Source organism: Anastrepha ludens, chromosome 2, assembly GCF_028408465.1.
Source record: "Anastrepha ludens isolate Willacy chromosome 2, idAnaLude1.1, whole genome shotgun sequence".
NCBI classification, from domain to species: Eukaryota; Metazoa; Arthropoda; class Insecta; order Diptera; family Tephritidae; genus Anastrepha; species Anastrepha ludens.
In genome coordinates this window covers 75780914-75797140 of record NC_071498.1, presented here as the reverse complement: position 1 = coordinate 75797140, position 16227 = coordinate 75780914, and the positions used below count along the sequence as shown (strand labels likewise).

At 34.7% G+C, this 16227-nt stretch overlaps 1 protein-coding gene and 1 long non-coding RNA gene across 3 annotated transcripts; one reads left to right on the top strand and one right to left on the bottom strand.

Moving 5' to 3' along the window:
- The first annotated feature begins 7073 nt into the window (after nucleotides 1-7073).
- On the top strand, nucleotides 7074-9278 carry LOC128858106 (uncharacterized protein DDB_G0290685-like). 2 transcript variants are annotated; one of them, XM_054094095.1, is made up of 4 exons: nucleotides 7074-7248; nucleotides 7337-7590; nucleotides 7653-8907; nucleotides 8972-9278. In XM_054094095.1, exons 1-4 carry the CDS (start codon nucleotides 7205-7207, stop codon nucleotides 9060-9062), a joined length of 1644 nt encoding a protein of 547 aa, XP_053950070.1. In that variant the 5' UTR covers nucleotides 7074-7204; the 3' UTR covers nucleotides 9063-9278. The 2 variants fall into 2 exon arrangements, with proteins under 2 accessions (XP_053950070.1, XP_053950077.1); XM_054094102.1 differs by having other exon boundaries at nucleotides 7314-7590; nucleotides 8972-9276.
- A 5643-nt stretch (nucleotides 9279-14921) lies between these two features.
- On the bottom strand, nucleotides 14922-16227 carry LOC128858104 (uncharacterized). The gene is made up of 3 exons (XR_008453983.1): nucleotides 16025-16227; nucleotides 15806-15947; nucleotides 14922-15724 (listed from the first exon to the last, which is right to left on the bottom strand). It is a non-coding gene; the product is annotated as an uncharacterized LOC128858104 (long non-coding RNA).

Below are 16227 nucleotides of genomic sequence, written 5' to 3'. Positions count from 1 at the left end.
TTTGAACTTGTCAAAAAAATGCTGGCTTCGATAACGTTTTTCATCAATTTTCGAATGACTAATCGCGTACCGGTGCACAGCCGTGACGGGTTTAAATTACGAAGCAAGATTATTGGAGATCCACCCTTCGATTGTAAATTATGCGGTAGCATGCCTGGCAAATCCAGTGAGTTCAAAAATTCTGTGGGAAAATTGACAGTTTTGCTAGCATCGCAAACTGTATCAATAGATTTGTATGATACCAAGTTCCCTGCAACATCTATTGTATCTTCAAATTTAAATTGTCAACGTCTGCATTTTTTGCTGCTAAAATAGCTCTTTCTGCAAGCCACTCACGATTTATGTACTGTGTGTGTACATCGGGAAATATTTGTTCAATGAGAGTATCTTGCGAATCAGCGATTGTGCGGAAATCGGTCGGTAATTTTACGTATCCAGTTTCACCTGTAGCAACTTTTCCATCACCGATATCTAAGAGTTGTTTTGAGAACGTTTCTGTGGATGGATCTTGACGCATCGTTAGAGGGACATTGCGAGTAACAATCGCTTCCATTTCTACAGTATTGTACTGCAGTCCACGATTCATTTCAGTGTTAATTAAATCAGATGCAGTTCGATTTGGCGAATTCATACCGAAATGAGTGAGTGATAAGTTGGTAATGACAATGCAAAGATCCTCAATAGCAATCAATGCTTCATTGTACATAGCGTCGATGAATGTTATCCTTAGATCGTTGCACCGTGTACGATGTTGATGCAATATATCATCAGTCATTGAATCTTTGTGATTATCCCACAATATCTGTACAGTTCAATGCAGCTTCAGCAAGCATACAAATGATCAGCAAGTATGTTTGCTTTTTCTTTTGGTGGTTTCGCCCAATAATTTGCCCTTATCCTTAGAGGGGGCTGGTGCGTAACAGCGTTCTCGATTTTTTTGCAGGCCTTCCATAGTGTATAATTTGTAGCTCTAGTAGCTCCCAGTGATCCGATATATTTTTCAAATTTTTCGTCCTTGTCCTCTTTTAATATATCCTTAATTTCTTTTGTTGCTATATTCAACCTTTTTTTAATATCTGGTGAACGTGTAGATTCCCAATGTTGCCTTAGTTTTCGTTTTTCCCTGATTTTTTCCAAGATTTTATGGGATAATTTGTATTTGTTGTTACTCATCTTGATTATAGGTGTGGAAGTTGTTATTGCATACACTATACTGCCATTGAAGTATGCGATTGCGGAGTCTATTTCTATTTCGCTCTTTAGGGGGACTTTAATGTTAAGGCTTTGCTCTATAATTTCACGAAAAGAGTCAGAGTTCGTATAATTATTGTAAAATTTATGTGTCTTGTAGTTTAGGATAGGACTGGTTTCATAGCTTAATAATATTGGAGAATGGTCAGATGAGAGGTCAAAGCTTGGAGTTATTTCTAGTTGCTCACTTTTAATATCTTTCGTAATGTGAAAGTCAATTAAATCAGGTCGCTACTGCATATCAGTTGGCCAATAAGTTGGTTCTCCAGAGCTTAAAAAGTTACTTTTATTTTCTATTATTGCATTGTAAAGAATTTTTCCTTTCGTGTTTGTTATTCTGGATCCCCATAAGGTATTCTTTGCATTGAAATCTCGGCCTGCAATAAAAGGGCCTTCAAGAGTTTTAAGAAAGTCAAGGTATAGTGTCTTAGAAGTTTTGTGTTTAGGAGGGCAGTATATGGCAGAAAGGGTTAAATATCCACTAAAGTCCTCAATTTGCATAGATGTCGCTTGCAAGTGGTCCTGTCTATAGTGGTTCGCATCAATGCAATTAATGTCTTTGTTTATAATTACCACCATTCCACCATGTGTCTTGTCATCAGGGTGATTGGTGTGATAAATAGTATAGTTAGGAAGGTTTAAATGATTTCTATCTGTGAAACGTGTTTCAGATATTAGAGCTGCGTCTATTTGATTGTTTTTTAGGAATGCTTTTAGTTCCAATGCATGTTGGCTTAGACCATTAGCGTTCCACAGGACAAAACTTAATTTATCTTGTTTGTTGATTAAATTTAGCAAAAAGTAACGTGATCATGTTTTTCATTGCAGACATTTGTGAGATTAATTGTTTCATCATATCTTTCATCTCTGAAATTTCTTTGTTTTCCCTTATAGTTGCTCCAATAGTTTGAACATCATTTTTAGAGTTTATGGCTGTTACTTGGGCATAAGATAAATTTGGTGTTGTAGTACTGTGTTGGATTTTCACATTGTCTAGTGTAGTTTGTGATGCAGCCTTTTCTTCTGTCTTTGTAATTGAGGTGGGATTTTTCTGTCTGATACTTGAAAATTGTTGTATTTTTAATGATTTATAAATCATACAGCCCTTGTAATTGGCTGTGTGGTTTTTACCACAGAGAGCATATTTTATTTCGTTAAAGTCCTTTACTGGACATTCTATGGCTTTATGACTTCCAGCACATTTGACACACACAGGTGTTTTAAAACAAAAATTTTTTGTGTGACCGTATTTTTGGCAGTTTGTGCATTGTGGCAAAGTGTGTTTTTGATGTGGAGGCTCAAATTTAATTTTGAACTGTAGTAGATGTGTAATAGTGTATATATCTTTGTTCTTGGGTTTGGTTTTTAGTTCAAGTATAAACAGTGACAAAGGTGCTTTGGTAGTAACGTGTAAGATATTATGAATATTTGTAACCTCATGTCCAAGTTCACTTAATTCTTTTACAAATTCATCTTTATCTGTGGAGTTGTGCAAGTTCCTCAGTATCACTTTAAATCCCCTTTTCCCCCTTTTTTTCTTTTAATAATTTAGAGATTTGTGTATAGTGGTATGACTCTCTAGGTTGAATTTTTACTTCATTGTTTTTCAGGACTTTCAGTTCAAAGACGCAATTCGGAAGTTTGTTTAGCGCATCGGTTAAATATTTAATGTATGCAACATTCTGAACAAATATAGGTAATGGTTTTGGAGTTTTAGATTGTTTGTCCCACTGTTTTGTGTTACTTTTTCTTTTTCATCATCAAGAGAGAGTACATAAAATCTGTTTCGGGATTGATTTGTTATTTGTTTGTTTACTTAACCAGTAGGTTGTAATTGTTTTTTGGTTGGCTAATGTTTTATGTTTTTTGGTGGTTTTTGTTGTGTAGACATGAGTGGCGAGTATGAAGAAATTGAATTGTAGTAGCGGTTCTGCATGTTGATGCTGATGTTGTAACTGTTGTGAGTGTTGTTGCACTTGTGAGAGCTACCAGAAAAGTGGTGGGATGAGAAATGCTGATTAGATCAATTGGAGTTTGGCATTGCTCATTCCATGAGTTGTGGGTATAGAGTTAACGGCGGTTGCGATGTGAGGTTGTACAGCTGATGACTTACTCTTTATTTAATTTGCCGAGAACGGAACATTGTAGCTGGAGTTAGGACTTGTTAGTTGCTTTTGCGCTGGTGAGCGGAACCTCTCTTCGGGAGGAGAGCGCCCTACAGGCATTTTAAATGTTAAATTTTTTCACTAGTTGTTTTTATTATTTTTATGTTTTTATTTTGTTTGTATTTACACATGATGCAAAGAATAATGAGATGGCGCCCATCGTGGTCCCGTTACTTTGCGCTCAGCGAATTTGACAACTAGTTACGTGATTTTAGCTCCAGTATGGCCAGATTACCATTTTCGTAACTTGATTTAGCATTTTTTTTTGTTATTTTTATTATTTTTTGTCTCGGAGTTTTAGTTCTTTCTTCATGACATTTTTCTAGCTGTTCTAATTAAAATGTCATGTTTATAATTTTGTAAAATATACATTTTTTAAAAATTATTTAAATAATTCACTCAGTTTTATTTAGCTTTACTTTTTTTTAACATCTGGTGGCATTGCCCGCGATTGCCGGTATTGTTGGTGTTCTTCTGCTTTCGGCAGTCAAATCTCTCTCTCGCTACTGCAGAGTTGCCTAGCTTTGGATATAAAAACGCACTAAATGCCCATTTAAAGAAAATAAAACACGAAATTTTATTGTGTTAAGTAAGAACTTTGTATGCGTGACAAATTGTCTGTAGAATGTGCGTTTTTTTTAAATAAATGTGTTATGCTTATGTACAATTTAATTTATGAGTTTTTTTTGTTAATCGAAATTCTTTTCTTAAGGGAACGACTTTTTTGCTATATTTGAAGTTATGTAACTAGATAAGGTACTCTTTTTGTAAAAATGTCAGTATGGTTTCTTTAGTATTTTCTGGTATTTTGTTGCTTATTTTTACTATGAATACACCTCTTAATGCTCTATGTCTCACTAAGGATTGATGACCGGAAGAAACGATTACACCTCTATGGTTTCAATTCGCATTCAATAAATTCAAAGGCTTTTTAAAATGTGTAAAAAGGTTTTCAATCTTAAGAAGAGTTGAGAGAGGGGCATTTAATATTTTTGCATAGCCTTAAATGGAGCCAAAAATTAAATCTGCACTTTCAAATTATCAAATTTTATAAGAGTAAAAAAATTTTCATTAGCACTAAAATCTTCTCAGAGTGGCCTTTTTTAAACTTCTTTTGTATAATAATACCGTTTTTTTCAACCTAAAGTCTCGGTAGCCTTAAATTAAAAACAAAAAGACACAAACACCAAACTTAAAAATTGTCGCATTTTCGGTATAAAAAAGCACTAAATTTATTGCGAAGAGCAAATGGTTGGCAATAGTGCACAACTCTGCAAACGTGACGTCACGTACGCTCTGATGGGCGCAATCTTCTTTCTATCATTCTTGGTATTTACATATATTTGCAAAACAAAAGTTTGGCTAAGATAGCACAAGATGTATTGTGTTGCAGTATTAAAGCGTCTACATCGCTGTGAGCTTTTAAATATAGTTCGTCTGTTCAATCGATAAGTTTAAAATATACTTAAAATTAATAATGTTATTATTATGAATAAAATAGTAATAATTAATAGTTAATATGAGAGTTACATTGAGATAGCAGTGATAATTGTAAACGTTACTACTACACTCGATACATAAACAATAATGATGGCCGAAAACTGGGTAGGGAGTGAGAGAAGTCTCATTGTGTGAGTGAAACAAGAGACCGGCTTCAGTCTATAGTATAGTGTGGCATTTCACTCACCAGTAAAGACGAGGCAAATTTTAAGAATCTAAGATTGGGAACACTAAGCATATATCAGGATTAAACTTTAATAATAAAAATAAACGTTTATTTTCTTAAAAAAAATTTTAGATTTTTAATCGAAGTACAGTTAAAAACACTCTAATTGATCAGTTATCGAGCGGGATGATAAATGATTAAATAACTAAAATGGCCATAAAAAAATAGGGGTTGGTGATAAAAAAGTAAAACTTTAGGGGTGTATGTATTTTTTAATGCCACATTATAAAAAAATAAAAACAAAAAATTTCGTCAAAAAATTAAAAAAAAAAATTCTTAATTTATCTTCATTTTATATATTAGATATAACACATTTGATGGCATTGTATACTTCACGTAGGCAACCAAATATTTGTTTGTTTTGTACCTTTTTCATAAAGGTACCAATTTATTGTTTTCTTTTCAAGGTTTGTTTTGGGTCATTGTCTTATTGGAACAAGAACCCATATTTCAGTTTTCAAGTTTAAGGGCACTATCATGCAAAATATTTAAATACAGATGTTTGTGCTTTTTATCATCAATAAAAACCATTTTTCCTACTCCATATGCAACTATGCACCCCCAAACCTTTGCATTTCCTCCTCCATGCTTAACGATAGGAATACGATTTTTTTCATTATGTTCTGTATTTTCTTTTCGCCAAAATTTTGGAGGCCCATCTGATTCGGAAACATTTAATTTCGGCTCATCACTGAATATGACGTTTTCCCAAAAAGAATCTGGCTCATTTATATAGCAGTTGGCGAGCTCCAATATCTTCTTTCTGTTAATATCTGAAATGTAGTGCTTGCGTCGCGCCACTCTGCTATGATAACCAGTGCAGACAATTACGGACTGTTTATGGGCTTACTTTTTTTATGCAAAGACTCTAGAATATTTCGGCATAGTACAGTGGAGGTTATTTAGGGATTTTGAGCGACTGATGTAACTATGTTGCATTCTGCACGTGAAGTCAATATTTTTCGGCTTGCGACTTGGTGGTGATTAACTTCCAATTTACCAATTTATTAACGTAATTAGCAATAACACTTTGCACCGTATAATGCGTTTTGCCAATTTGTTGTCGACTTCGTGCAGAGACTTGTTTTCCATGTACAATTTAATAACAATTTTACGCATTTCTAATGGTAAATCCGCATTTCGTCCCATTTTGTCACTTTTAAGCGAGATATTACGCGCAAATGAAACTGAATCAGCGAGAAAAACTAAAAAAAAACTATATTATTTCGTTTGCAGCAATATTAGTAAGAACACAAACGATTTTTACTGTTACTTTTGTAGCAACGATATCATGAACTGAAAGTGAACGAATAATTTTGTTTGCGGCAATTCATCAGGAATGTAACATTCGTACACTACCCCAAAAAAAGAATATTGTCACAGCAAATATTTTGCACTGTACATAAGTATTGGGAGTTAACGAATTGCTCAATTTGAAAGTTTTTCTCGTCAGAAAACACAATGTTCGGAAATTGACCGCTTTGGATCAAGCGAAGCAATTCCTGCGCTCTCTCAAGTCTGACTTGTTGCTGCTTTGGTGTGAGATCATGCGCCATTTGGATCTTGTAAGGCTTGACGCTTTTTCACTTTTTGAACCATTTCACGTGACGTTGCAGTCTTTTGATGACCACCTGCATGACGTTTCGCGATGCTACCAGTATCGTTGTAACGAGTAATGGTGCGATAAACAACAACTTTATTTACTTTAAGGTGCTCGAACTCACGAACAATCGCTGGTTTTGATTTTCCAGCCAACTGTCATTTAGCCAACTAACAGACAGCTGATGGCCGTACATCTGGTGCGTGAGCGGTCTGAAGTTGGTTACACTTCGAGTGCTGAACCCTGTATACCCCTAAATTGAAAAAGTATATATGTACGTACAGTTAGAATTAACGTTAGTAATCAACTTTGTTGGTATAAAATCACTCAACGCATTCATTGAAACCAACTGATTGTTACTTTCAAGTTGTCATAAATGTTTCCATAAAATTTGATTGTTATTCTTTGAATAAGAAAATTAAAACAAAAATTTTAAATTGGATAAAATGTTATAGGATAGACATGGTTGTTAATTTAAATGCTGTCAATAACCTCCCGCTATCCAGGTATTACTGAAAAGTTGGATGAAGTGAAATTTTAGAAGACGGTCCATAATATATCTTTTATAAAGATCCTAAGATTTTTTATTTATAGTACAAGCAGTTGCACGGATTACTTTTTTGATGGCTGTCATAGCAAAAACCAAAATAATTGCCAGTCCCAATACCAAGATTGTCAATGTCGTCCTTGTTGTGTAAATTCTATGATAAATGACCATACCTATTCCCTTCTCAAAAAGATCTGCCGTAAAGTCATCAGAGATTATCATCGACAGCAAACTCGAGAAAAATATACAATATTTGATGGTGGAAACAGCATTAACGTAAGGATACATCGTTCATCATTTGGTTAGTATACGAGTAGATTGTATGGATATATATATAATATTTATGCAAATTTATTTCAAAAGAACCAGGGGAAGATGGAAAGTGTAAACCTATTCTAGGTGACCAAAGCTTATCTAGACAAAACGATGGTAAAGATAGATCTCGAAAAAAGGACAAAACTAACGGTCGCATCAAAAACAAGGTTGACGATGATGATGACGGCAATGGAGCAAAAACAAACGGTTGGAAAAGAAAAGCTCGAAAAAGTGACCTGAATTTCATAGCCGATAGTTCTGGTGTAAGAAAAGATAAAAAGAAAAGCGGAAAAGGAGAAGATGACGTTAATAAAAGGCAAGGGAAAGGAAAAGATAAGGGGGGTGACGATAATGATAGTGGAAAGCGAAAGGGATCACAAGTAAGGGGTATGAGGGATGGTGATAATGATAGTGGAAAGCGAAAGGGGTCACAAGTAAGGGGTATGAGGGATGGTGATAATGACGGTAGTAGTAAAAGAGGAAAAGGAAGAAAAGAAAAACGAAAGGGAGAAGATCAAGATGATGATAGTAGTGTAAAACAAGGGAAGAGAAAGGGAAGCGAAGATGATGACAATGGTAAGGTGAAACTAGCCAAGGGTAAAGGTGGTAAAGTTGGTCAAGGTGGTGGTGGTAATGATCAAGATGAGGACGTTGCAGCAATTCGAAACACAAGGACCAAAGGCGAAAATATTCAAAATGCTGATAATAAAAGAAATCGTGATAAAGAAGGGAAAGTAAAGTCTTCAAATAACAGAAAGGATGGTGGTGATAGAAATGATGACACGTTTGATTATAAAGTAGACAATAAAAAGTCGGAGAAAGGTAAACGAAGAAGTAGCGAAGCTAACGATGATGGGAAGCATGGTAAAGGAAATTTAGATAAAAGTGGCGCAAAACGTCTTGAAAATGGAGAGACAAACGACAAAATTAAATCAGATAAAGCAAATCGTAAAAATTACAAGCAAAGCATAACCGACTTGCCAGTAATATCAGACTTACGTACAAAAGTACGTAAAGGCCATGACATACTTCCAAACCGTTCATTTCAAGAAGATGGAAGAAAAACGGGGGATCGCCATCGTGTCAGTGTTCAAATAAGCAAACGCCAACAAAAACAACTATCTAAAAGTAGGAAAGGTCACATTAACGAACGATTCGGATCTAGAAGTAGTAGACAAAAATTCCGAAGTTCTCGTAGCGTTGGTGGACTCTATCGCGGATATGGATCTGGGATGCCCAGCCGTTATGACGAGATTAGACCATGTGATATACTTCGTGCTCATATGGAGCAACGTGAACTTTGGTAAGTCTTTAATCATTTTATGCTATAAAAGGCATTCATTTACATTTAACTTTCCTTTTTCTAGTGAAATACCAAGATGTTGTTTGCCATGCCCTTGCAACTGCAATACTATTTACTGCCAAGCGCCATCTATAATTTGTTCCGGCTTATACTAGAATGATTGAGTGAGATTGTATTGTAGTAAACAAACTTAGAGCAAATTAGTAGTGATATAAGTAACAGTAAATACAACTTTTGTGAAATATTAAGGGAACTCATTGTATTACATCTGCCGGTTTTATTGGAAAATGAAGGCATTCTCAGTAGTTAGTAATTGGGACAAATAATAAGAACAATGTGTGGGAAACCTTGGCAAAACGTTGAGCAAACCAAAAATTTAAACTTGAGGTTCTCTTGTCTTCTTCTTGATTGGTACGATAACTGCTTAAGCGATGTTGACCGAGTTTAACAAAGCGCGCCAGACATTTCTTTCGCGTGCTAACCAGCGTCAGTTGGACATACCAAATGAAGCCAAGTCCTCCTTCACCTGACCTTTCCAAAGCAGAAGAGGCCTTTCTTTTCGTCTTTCCACCAACTACAATCACATCGAATGTTTTTAGAGCCGAAGCGTTTGTATCCACTAGGACAACTTGACCTAGCTAGCGGAGCCGCTAGATCTTTATTTACTCCTCTGAATATTTCAATTTATATGTTTTATTTTGTACATAGTAAGACAAAGTATTGTGGTAGTACATGTTCTCATAATTCTAGAATACGAGGATGGTATACATAAAAATGCTACTTAAATTTTAAAACTATTTTAACTATTAAACTTATAGACTAAAACTTAGAATAGTAAGTGAGAAAAAGAGAAAGATGGTGGGAATGGGAGAAGGGAAGGGGAATTAAAGGTTAGAAGTAGTTAGAAACTGCAATTTTAAAACACCTTGCTTGTTATATAAGCTTTATTGTAGTTGGTATAGACTTTCATAGTTTTATGGCTCTAACAAAGAACATGCGCTCTGATTCAAAGTAAGTGTAAGTCGGAACAATCAGATTCAATGGTCGGATGCACTGGCATTGTTTAAAGTTTTTATATAGGTACATTGGCTTTTGTGTGTATATTAATTTATACAGGAATATACAATAATAGCGCGTATTTTGAGCCCAGCCTATGACCAAGGATCTGTTTTGAATAGATAGATATATGGTCTTATTTCCTTTTTTCAAACACGAAACGCGCTGCATTATTTAAAGCGATTTGCAATTTTTGTTTGGAAATATTATCAGGCCTGCAATATACTAATTCAGCGTATGATACATGAGAAACAATGAGTGATCTAACAAGTTTTAATTTAATTTGTCGTGTCAGTAAGAATATTATAAGAATATTATATATCTTGTTTACAGCAAGGTTTACGTAGTCAACGCATGATAATCTTGTATTTATTCTGTCATCAAAGTTAATATTTACTTCATCAAACTCTTGGAAGAAAAATTATCACAAAGAAGGTCTACATTTAAATTACCACACACAATAATTTATCAAATATCACTGAGAGGTCATTTCTATTGCTAGGGTTGTAAATACATGGAACAAGGCATTTGGTATTCTTATCATAAAATTCAACAAAAATGTATTCGACTTCTTGAAAATTATCGGATCTGCAGATCTCTCTCCATTTACAATTATTTTTAAAATATATAGCAATGCCACCTCCTCGAGTCCTTGCAGTCCTATCACATCTAATAGCAGCGTAGTCATATACAGTATTATCAATATACTCTTTAAACCATGCCTCTGTAATACATATTAAGTCAATGCTTAAATTATCAAAAATAAAATTTAGATAGTCAATTTTTTCAGCATTCAAACTTCGCGCATTCAACTGGCAGATATTAAGCCCATTGTAGCGATTAGAAATAAGTTTAAGCATTACTCTTGCATGTTCTTTGTCTCTTTGTTATGCTATTTCGTTACACATTGACAGTTTATGGTTGGGAGGATACGCAAGGAGGTGGAATTTAAATAAAGCAAGGGGATAATGAGATAGATAGAATGTGATATAAAAAAAAAAGATTACATTGTAAAGCAAAGAATATGAAAGGTACAAATGAAATGAAAGAAATAGAAATAAATGACAAATAAGATAATAAACTTAACGCAGACATAACATTATCAATATAACGCAGACTACGAGGGCGGACCAATAAGTCCGTGACTTTTTGTATTTCTGACCTCTTTACTGAAAAAGAAATACTGCTCCTGTCAACGGGCATCTGTCAGTTGACTCCTGTCAAAATTTGAACGTGCTGCGTCAGTTAGTTTGTGTTTTACAGCTACCTTTATTAGACTACCCAGTAATTCACAGTCGACCGCAAACGCAATTGTGTAACAACTTCACAGGAAGTTGGCGTTGTTTAATCGCAATATGGAGGAGTTTTTGCGCCGTTTTGTAACCGTGGACGAAACATGGATCCATCATCACACACCAGAGACCAAGCAACAGTCGAAACAGTGGGTTTCTAAAGGTGAATCTGCTTAATAAGCACACGAAATTCAGTTTTTTCCATTTTCTCCTCAAATTACTGGGTAGTCTGATAAAGGTAGCTGTAAAAGTGTAAATTTAATTTTTGGCTCCATTTAAGGTTATGCAAGAATATTAAATCTTCTTATCTTCTATTAATGCTTAATATTGTAAATAAACGAAGTTTCTTTTAGAAGTTGTAACCAACTGTTTGTTTGAAGAGAGGAGGTAGTTCGTCTTGCTCCGTTCACCACCAGACCCATTTACTTTGAAATGTAGAATTTAGAGCGCACAATTAAAACAATTATTCAAAGTACTTGTAGATTTATCACATATTTTTGTATGCAATCGCAAATTCGAAAAATTATGAGCGGGGACGATCGCTGTCCGTCATTTTCCGACTATTTGGTTAGCCGCCGAGTTTTTGGTTACGCTTACACCCTTTTTGGCTGTTTGGCCGAGCCCCTCCTCCTACTTTTGGTGTGCGTATTGATGTTGTTCCGCAAATGGAGGTACCTACAGTTTTAAACCAACTGCGAACGGCAGATATTTTTTTTATGAGAAGCTTTTTCATGGCGGAAATACACTCGGAGGTTTGCCATTGCCTACCGAGGGCGCTATTAGAAAAAACTTGTTCTTCATTTTGGTCTTTCACCGAGATTCGAACCGACGTTCTCTCTGAATTCCGAATGGTAGTCACGCACCAACCCATTCGCTACGGCTGCCGCCGATTTTTATAAACTCTTATTATAATTACTTACCCGCCACAGTGGCATACAGTACAGACGTGTTTTTAAAGCGCTCTATAAGGTGGTCTAGAATTTTCAAAAAATCTATTTTTTTTAATATTTCGAAAGCATAAGCTTATAAAAATATACTGTAAAATGTTTGGAAGGATAATCTCAGTTTTATCCATTCTACAGCCGTTTTAGCAGGTAGAGTCAGATTCGTCACGCGGTCACTCTCAAAACTTTAAACTCAATTATCTCAAAACTATTTTTTTCGACCTGGTGTTGTCAAAAAACAAGAAAACCATTCAACCGAATCGTCTGAAACTTTAATATGTTGTTCACAATATCAATGGCTATCGCGCGTACCAGAATCATATTATTATCATATTATTCGTTTTTTTTTATTGAAAAACTGAAAAACACCGATTTTTAGATTCAAAACAGCGCTTTTGTCAAACTTTTTTTTTTAATTTTAGTACAGGACATAGCTACAGTCATACTGATTCCTGTTTTTTTTGTTTCCGATAAATAGAAGAGCCAAAGTGCACAACACCATCCAGGTCTATTTTTTCGGGAAGGTCAACTTCAGCTCCATTTTTTAAATTATTAAAGTTTAATAATATTCAAGTTCATTTTCGTATGTAAAAGAAGTTGAATAAAAAAATCTAAAATCTTTCAATATCGTTTTTCATTTTTTGTATTGTAAAAAAATACCCTAAATTTTCGAGCTCTAGACCACGGGGACCCCTTAAAACAAAAATCGCTTATTAAATCGGTCGTGTTTCACCTTATGTACGATTGGTTTTCCGGAATTAACAAAAACATTTGAATAAGAATAAACAAACAAAAGTAAAACAAAAAAAGTAAACCAAAAGTGCTAAACCATGAGTGTCCAACGTTCCCCGCGGACAGTGCACGTTCGCTCAGCCAGCAATTTTCCTGCTTGCAAGTAGAATTAATACAACCGAAATTGTTCCTCCCTTGCAAACCAACGGAAAAACTTTTGATCAAACTGTGAGTACACCAAGCACACAAGGCTCTACTCAACAAAAAGAATCAGCAAATGCGTGGTCGAAGCAAAGCTTTTCTCTAAGCAGATCTCCAACCACAGTTCAAGAAAAAACGCCCTCTCGCGAAAGTTCTAATTAATAACTGCTCAAGTGAGAGTAAAGCTAAACAGTGGGTCAGTGGGACTGGGTTAGATCGCTACATGAGTATTCAACCAAAGCGTAAGCTAAGTTCGCTGTAAGTCTAAACCGCCCACAATATACTCCAGGAAAAAAAAATTCAAATACGCTTGTAAATAATTTAGCAAAGTTGTTAGGTGCAAAAAATGTCCATGTTGTCTCTGTTAGGAAAGGCAACATACATGAGACCAAAATCCAAATTTATGAAGAAGCAAACTTTAGGGAACTAGTAAATAATGTCGATTTGCTTAAGAAACAGGACTACACGTACCAGCTTAAAAGCAGTAAAGGCCTAGTAGTAGCTCTGAAAGGAGTTGAGCATAATGTAGATCCGTCCGAAGAAGCGGGATTTCAAATAAAACCTATGTATATTTAATATAAAAAACAGGAACAAAGTTCCGCAATCTATGTTTTGTATAGAACTTGAGCCAACAGCAAAATTATTAAAAAGGGGGGAAGGAAGTACATCCTATATACAATCTGCGTTATTTACTGCATCGTAAAATTACTAAAAAAATTATTAAAAAAGAGGGAAGTATATCCTCTACCATTTCTGTAACGCTGGTTTGTTTTTGTATTTTTTGATATTCGTTTATTTTTATGTATTGCATGAAATTGAAATAGCATTTATTTTGTTTAGTAATAAAAAAATTATTTAAAAAATAAAAAAACACAATATTCAGAATTTACAAGAATAATATTACAATATAAATAATGAATTACTATATTTTATTTTAATATATGACAATCTCTTCAGACTGAAAAGTATCTTCAAAACGTATTATATGTAAGTTGATGCGGCAAAATCGGGCTCTACTTCAAGAAATCAAGCTCTGAAAAAACATTTTGGCTTTCGATGAAAAACCAGATACTATCTTTACTTTACGTATGCACTACATATGAATACATGAAAGTCCCTTTAGAATATCGCTTGGAGTGTTTTCCAGAAAATCTTCTTGAATAAATAGTTCTTGCTAAGAACCAGACATCATTATTGAAGAGAGAAAAATCTATCAATCTTTTCAAAAAAGAGTTTTTTATGTCGTATTCTGGGCTATCTTAATTTCAAAATGTATTTCTTCAAGTTTCTTTATTTATAGAATCTTTCTTGTAGAAGATACGAACAATAAGTTTATAAATTTTATTATATTAAATGGGTTGATCAAATTTTACAGTAATTCCATGGGTCTCTACCCGGCTTTAGAATGAGTTAGCATTTCATAGGAAAATATTTGATGTGACGTGAACATTTCGCAAGCCCATTTTCTACCGAACTGTGGGCATAAGCGAGTATGGTTACAGGCCTTCACCGCTTCTCTGCTCGCTATGTCTCGGTGGGCTCACTTGACGAAAGATTTGCACGTGAAAGCAGCAATAAAGTCATCGGGCAAGATTCGCCGCTAGCCGCTAGCTATACCTCATAAAACTGGAACAATTCACCATTTTATGTGATTTTGTAATTTTGGGCAGCTTTGTTCCAGCCCTGCCAAGATATTGTTACAGAATTTTTTACGTTAAAATTCAAATAATTCTCCTAGCTCGATCACTAGCTTGTCAAATAAAAGTCATAAATTAATGGCAACACACTTGCTTGCCTTAGTGAATCACTTTATTACGTTTATTCGCTTACGTGTTTAGATATGGCACCTCGCATCTTCTGGCGAGTTCAGTCTTTGCTTTTGTTTTGGCGTCTTGTTCGCTCGCTATTGCTGTCAGTCGTAAGGTGGATTTATTATAGGTTATATATAATATATACGCCGTAGATATGGTTTACGTCAAAATTATATGCTTTGTTTGTATTGGTATGTACATTCATACATATGTTTACATTTGTGTTTACTGAACTATTGGTGCAAATTGAACTTTTATTCACGTTTGCCGGTTTATTGACTCGCGGTTGCCCTTTAATTTAATTAATTTAAAATTTTAGGACAATTTATTGTGGCTGTATCATTGCTAGACCGTGGTGAATCATACAAAACACTGGTTCGACTCGCTGCTTATCGAAAAGACGTTCAAAGGTCTACAAGAATAGACAATAATTTTATCTGGTTGTGGTTTATATACTGCTGAAACTGCTTTCTGGCTTCGGATTATCACCTCTTCCATATGGGTACACCGCATTACCAAGGAAAGCGCCAATGAAGCATGACTACAGGCTATAAAATCAATAAAGTTGAATTATATAAAATGAATTCACAAGCATGTTACAAATTTGTTATCCAGAATTTTTAAGTGTTCAGTTTTAGATGTCAATCATAGCGATCGATTTTCCACAAAAAACATGAAGCAAACATTTTTATGCAATATGGTATGCGCATGTCAGCAGTATTTAGTATGAAGCCTCATAGTCATTAGCAGCCAAGGTGGATTTCTGATAGCCATCAATATCCTATGAGGATATAGAATTACACATGTAAAAATTGCAAATTAAAAATGTGATACAAATACAATTGAGCTCAATATTACATACATTACTTTCTGAACGCAGTGAGACTTTAATTTTGCCCTTGTTTCGAAGTTTTTTTGCGTTATGTTTCTCTATTTTAAACTTTTCCGCGTCCAAACTTCACTCTCTACATTCAATTTCACCTTATGCATGCCCGTGGCAAATTCTGAAATATGTACATATGTATTAATAATTAAAATACCGCAAACTCAAATGATTTCTTTCATATCCACAAGAACTTACAATTCACACATAATAAATCCACCTTGCACATAAGCTACATACGAAATCTTCAATGAACTGTGGGAAATGTAGCGACTTTTTATTTTGTGACTATTTCCAGCGTACGTTTCACAAGCAAACCACACTGCAAATGAACAGCTGGTTTTGACGTGATGCTTGGACCACACGCAACAACAAATACATGTAGGGTTTTACTTATATGC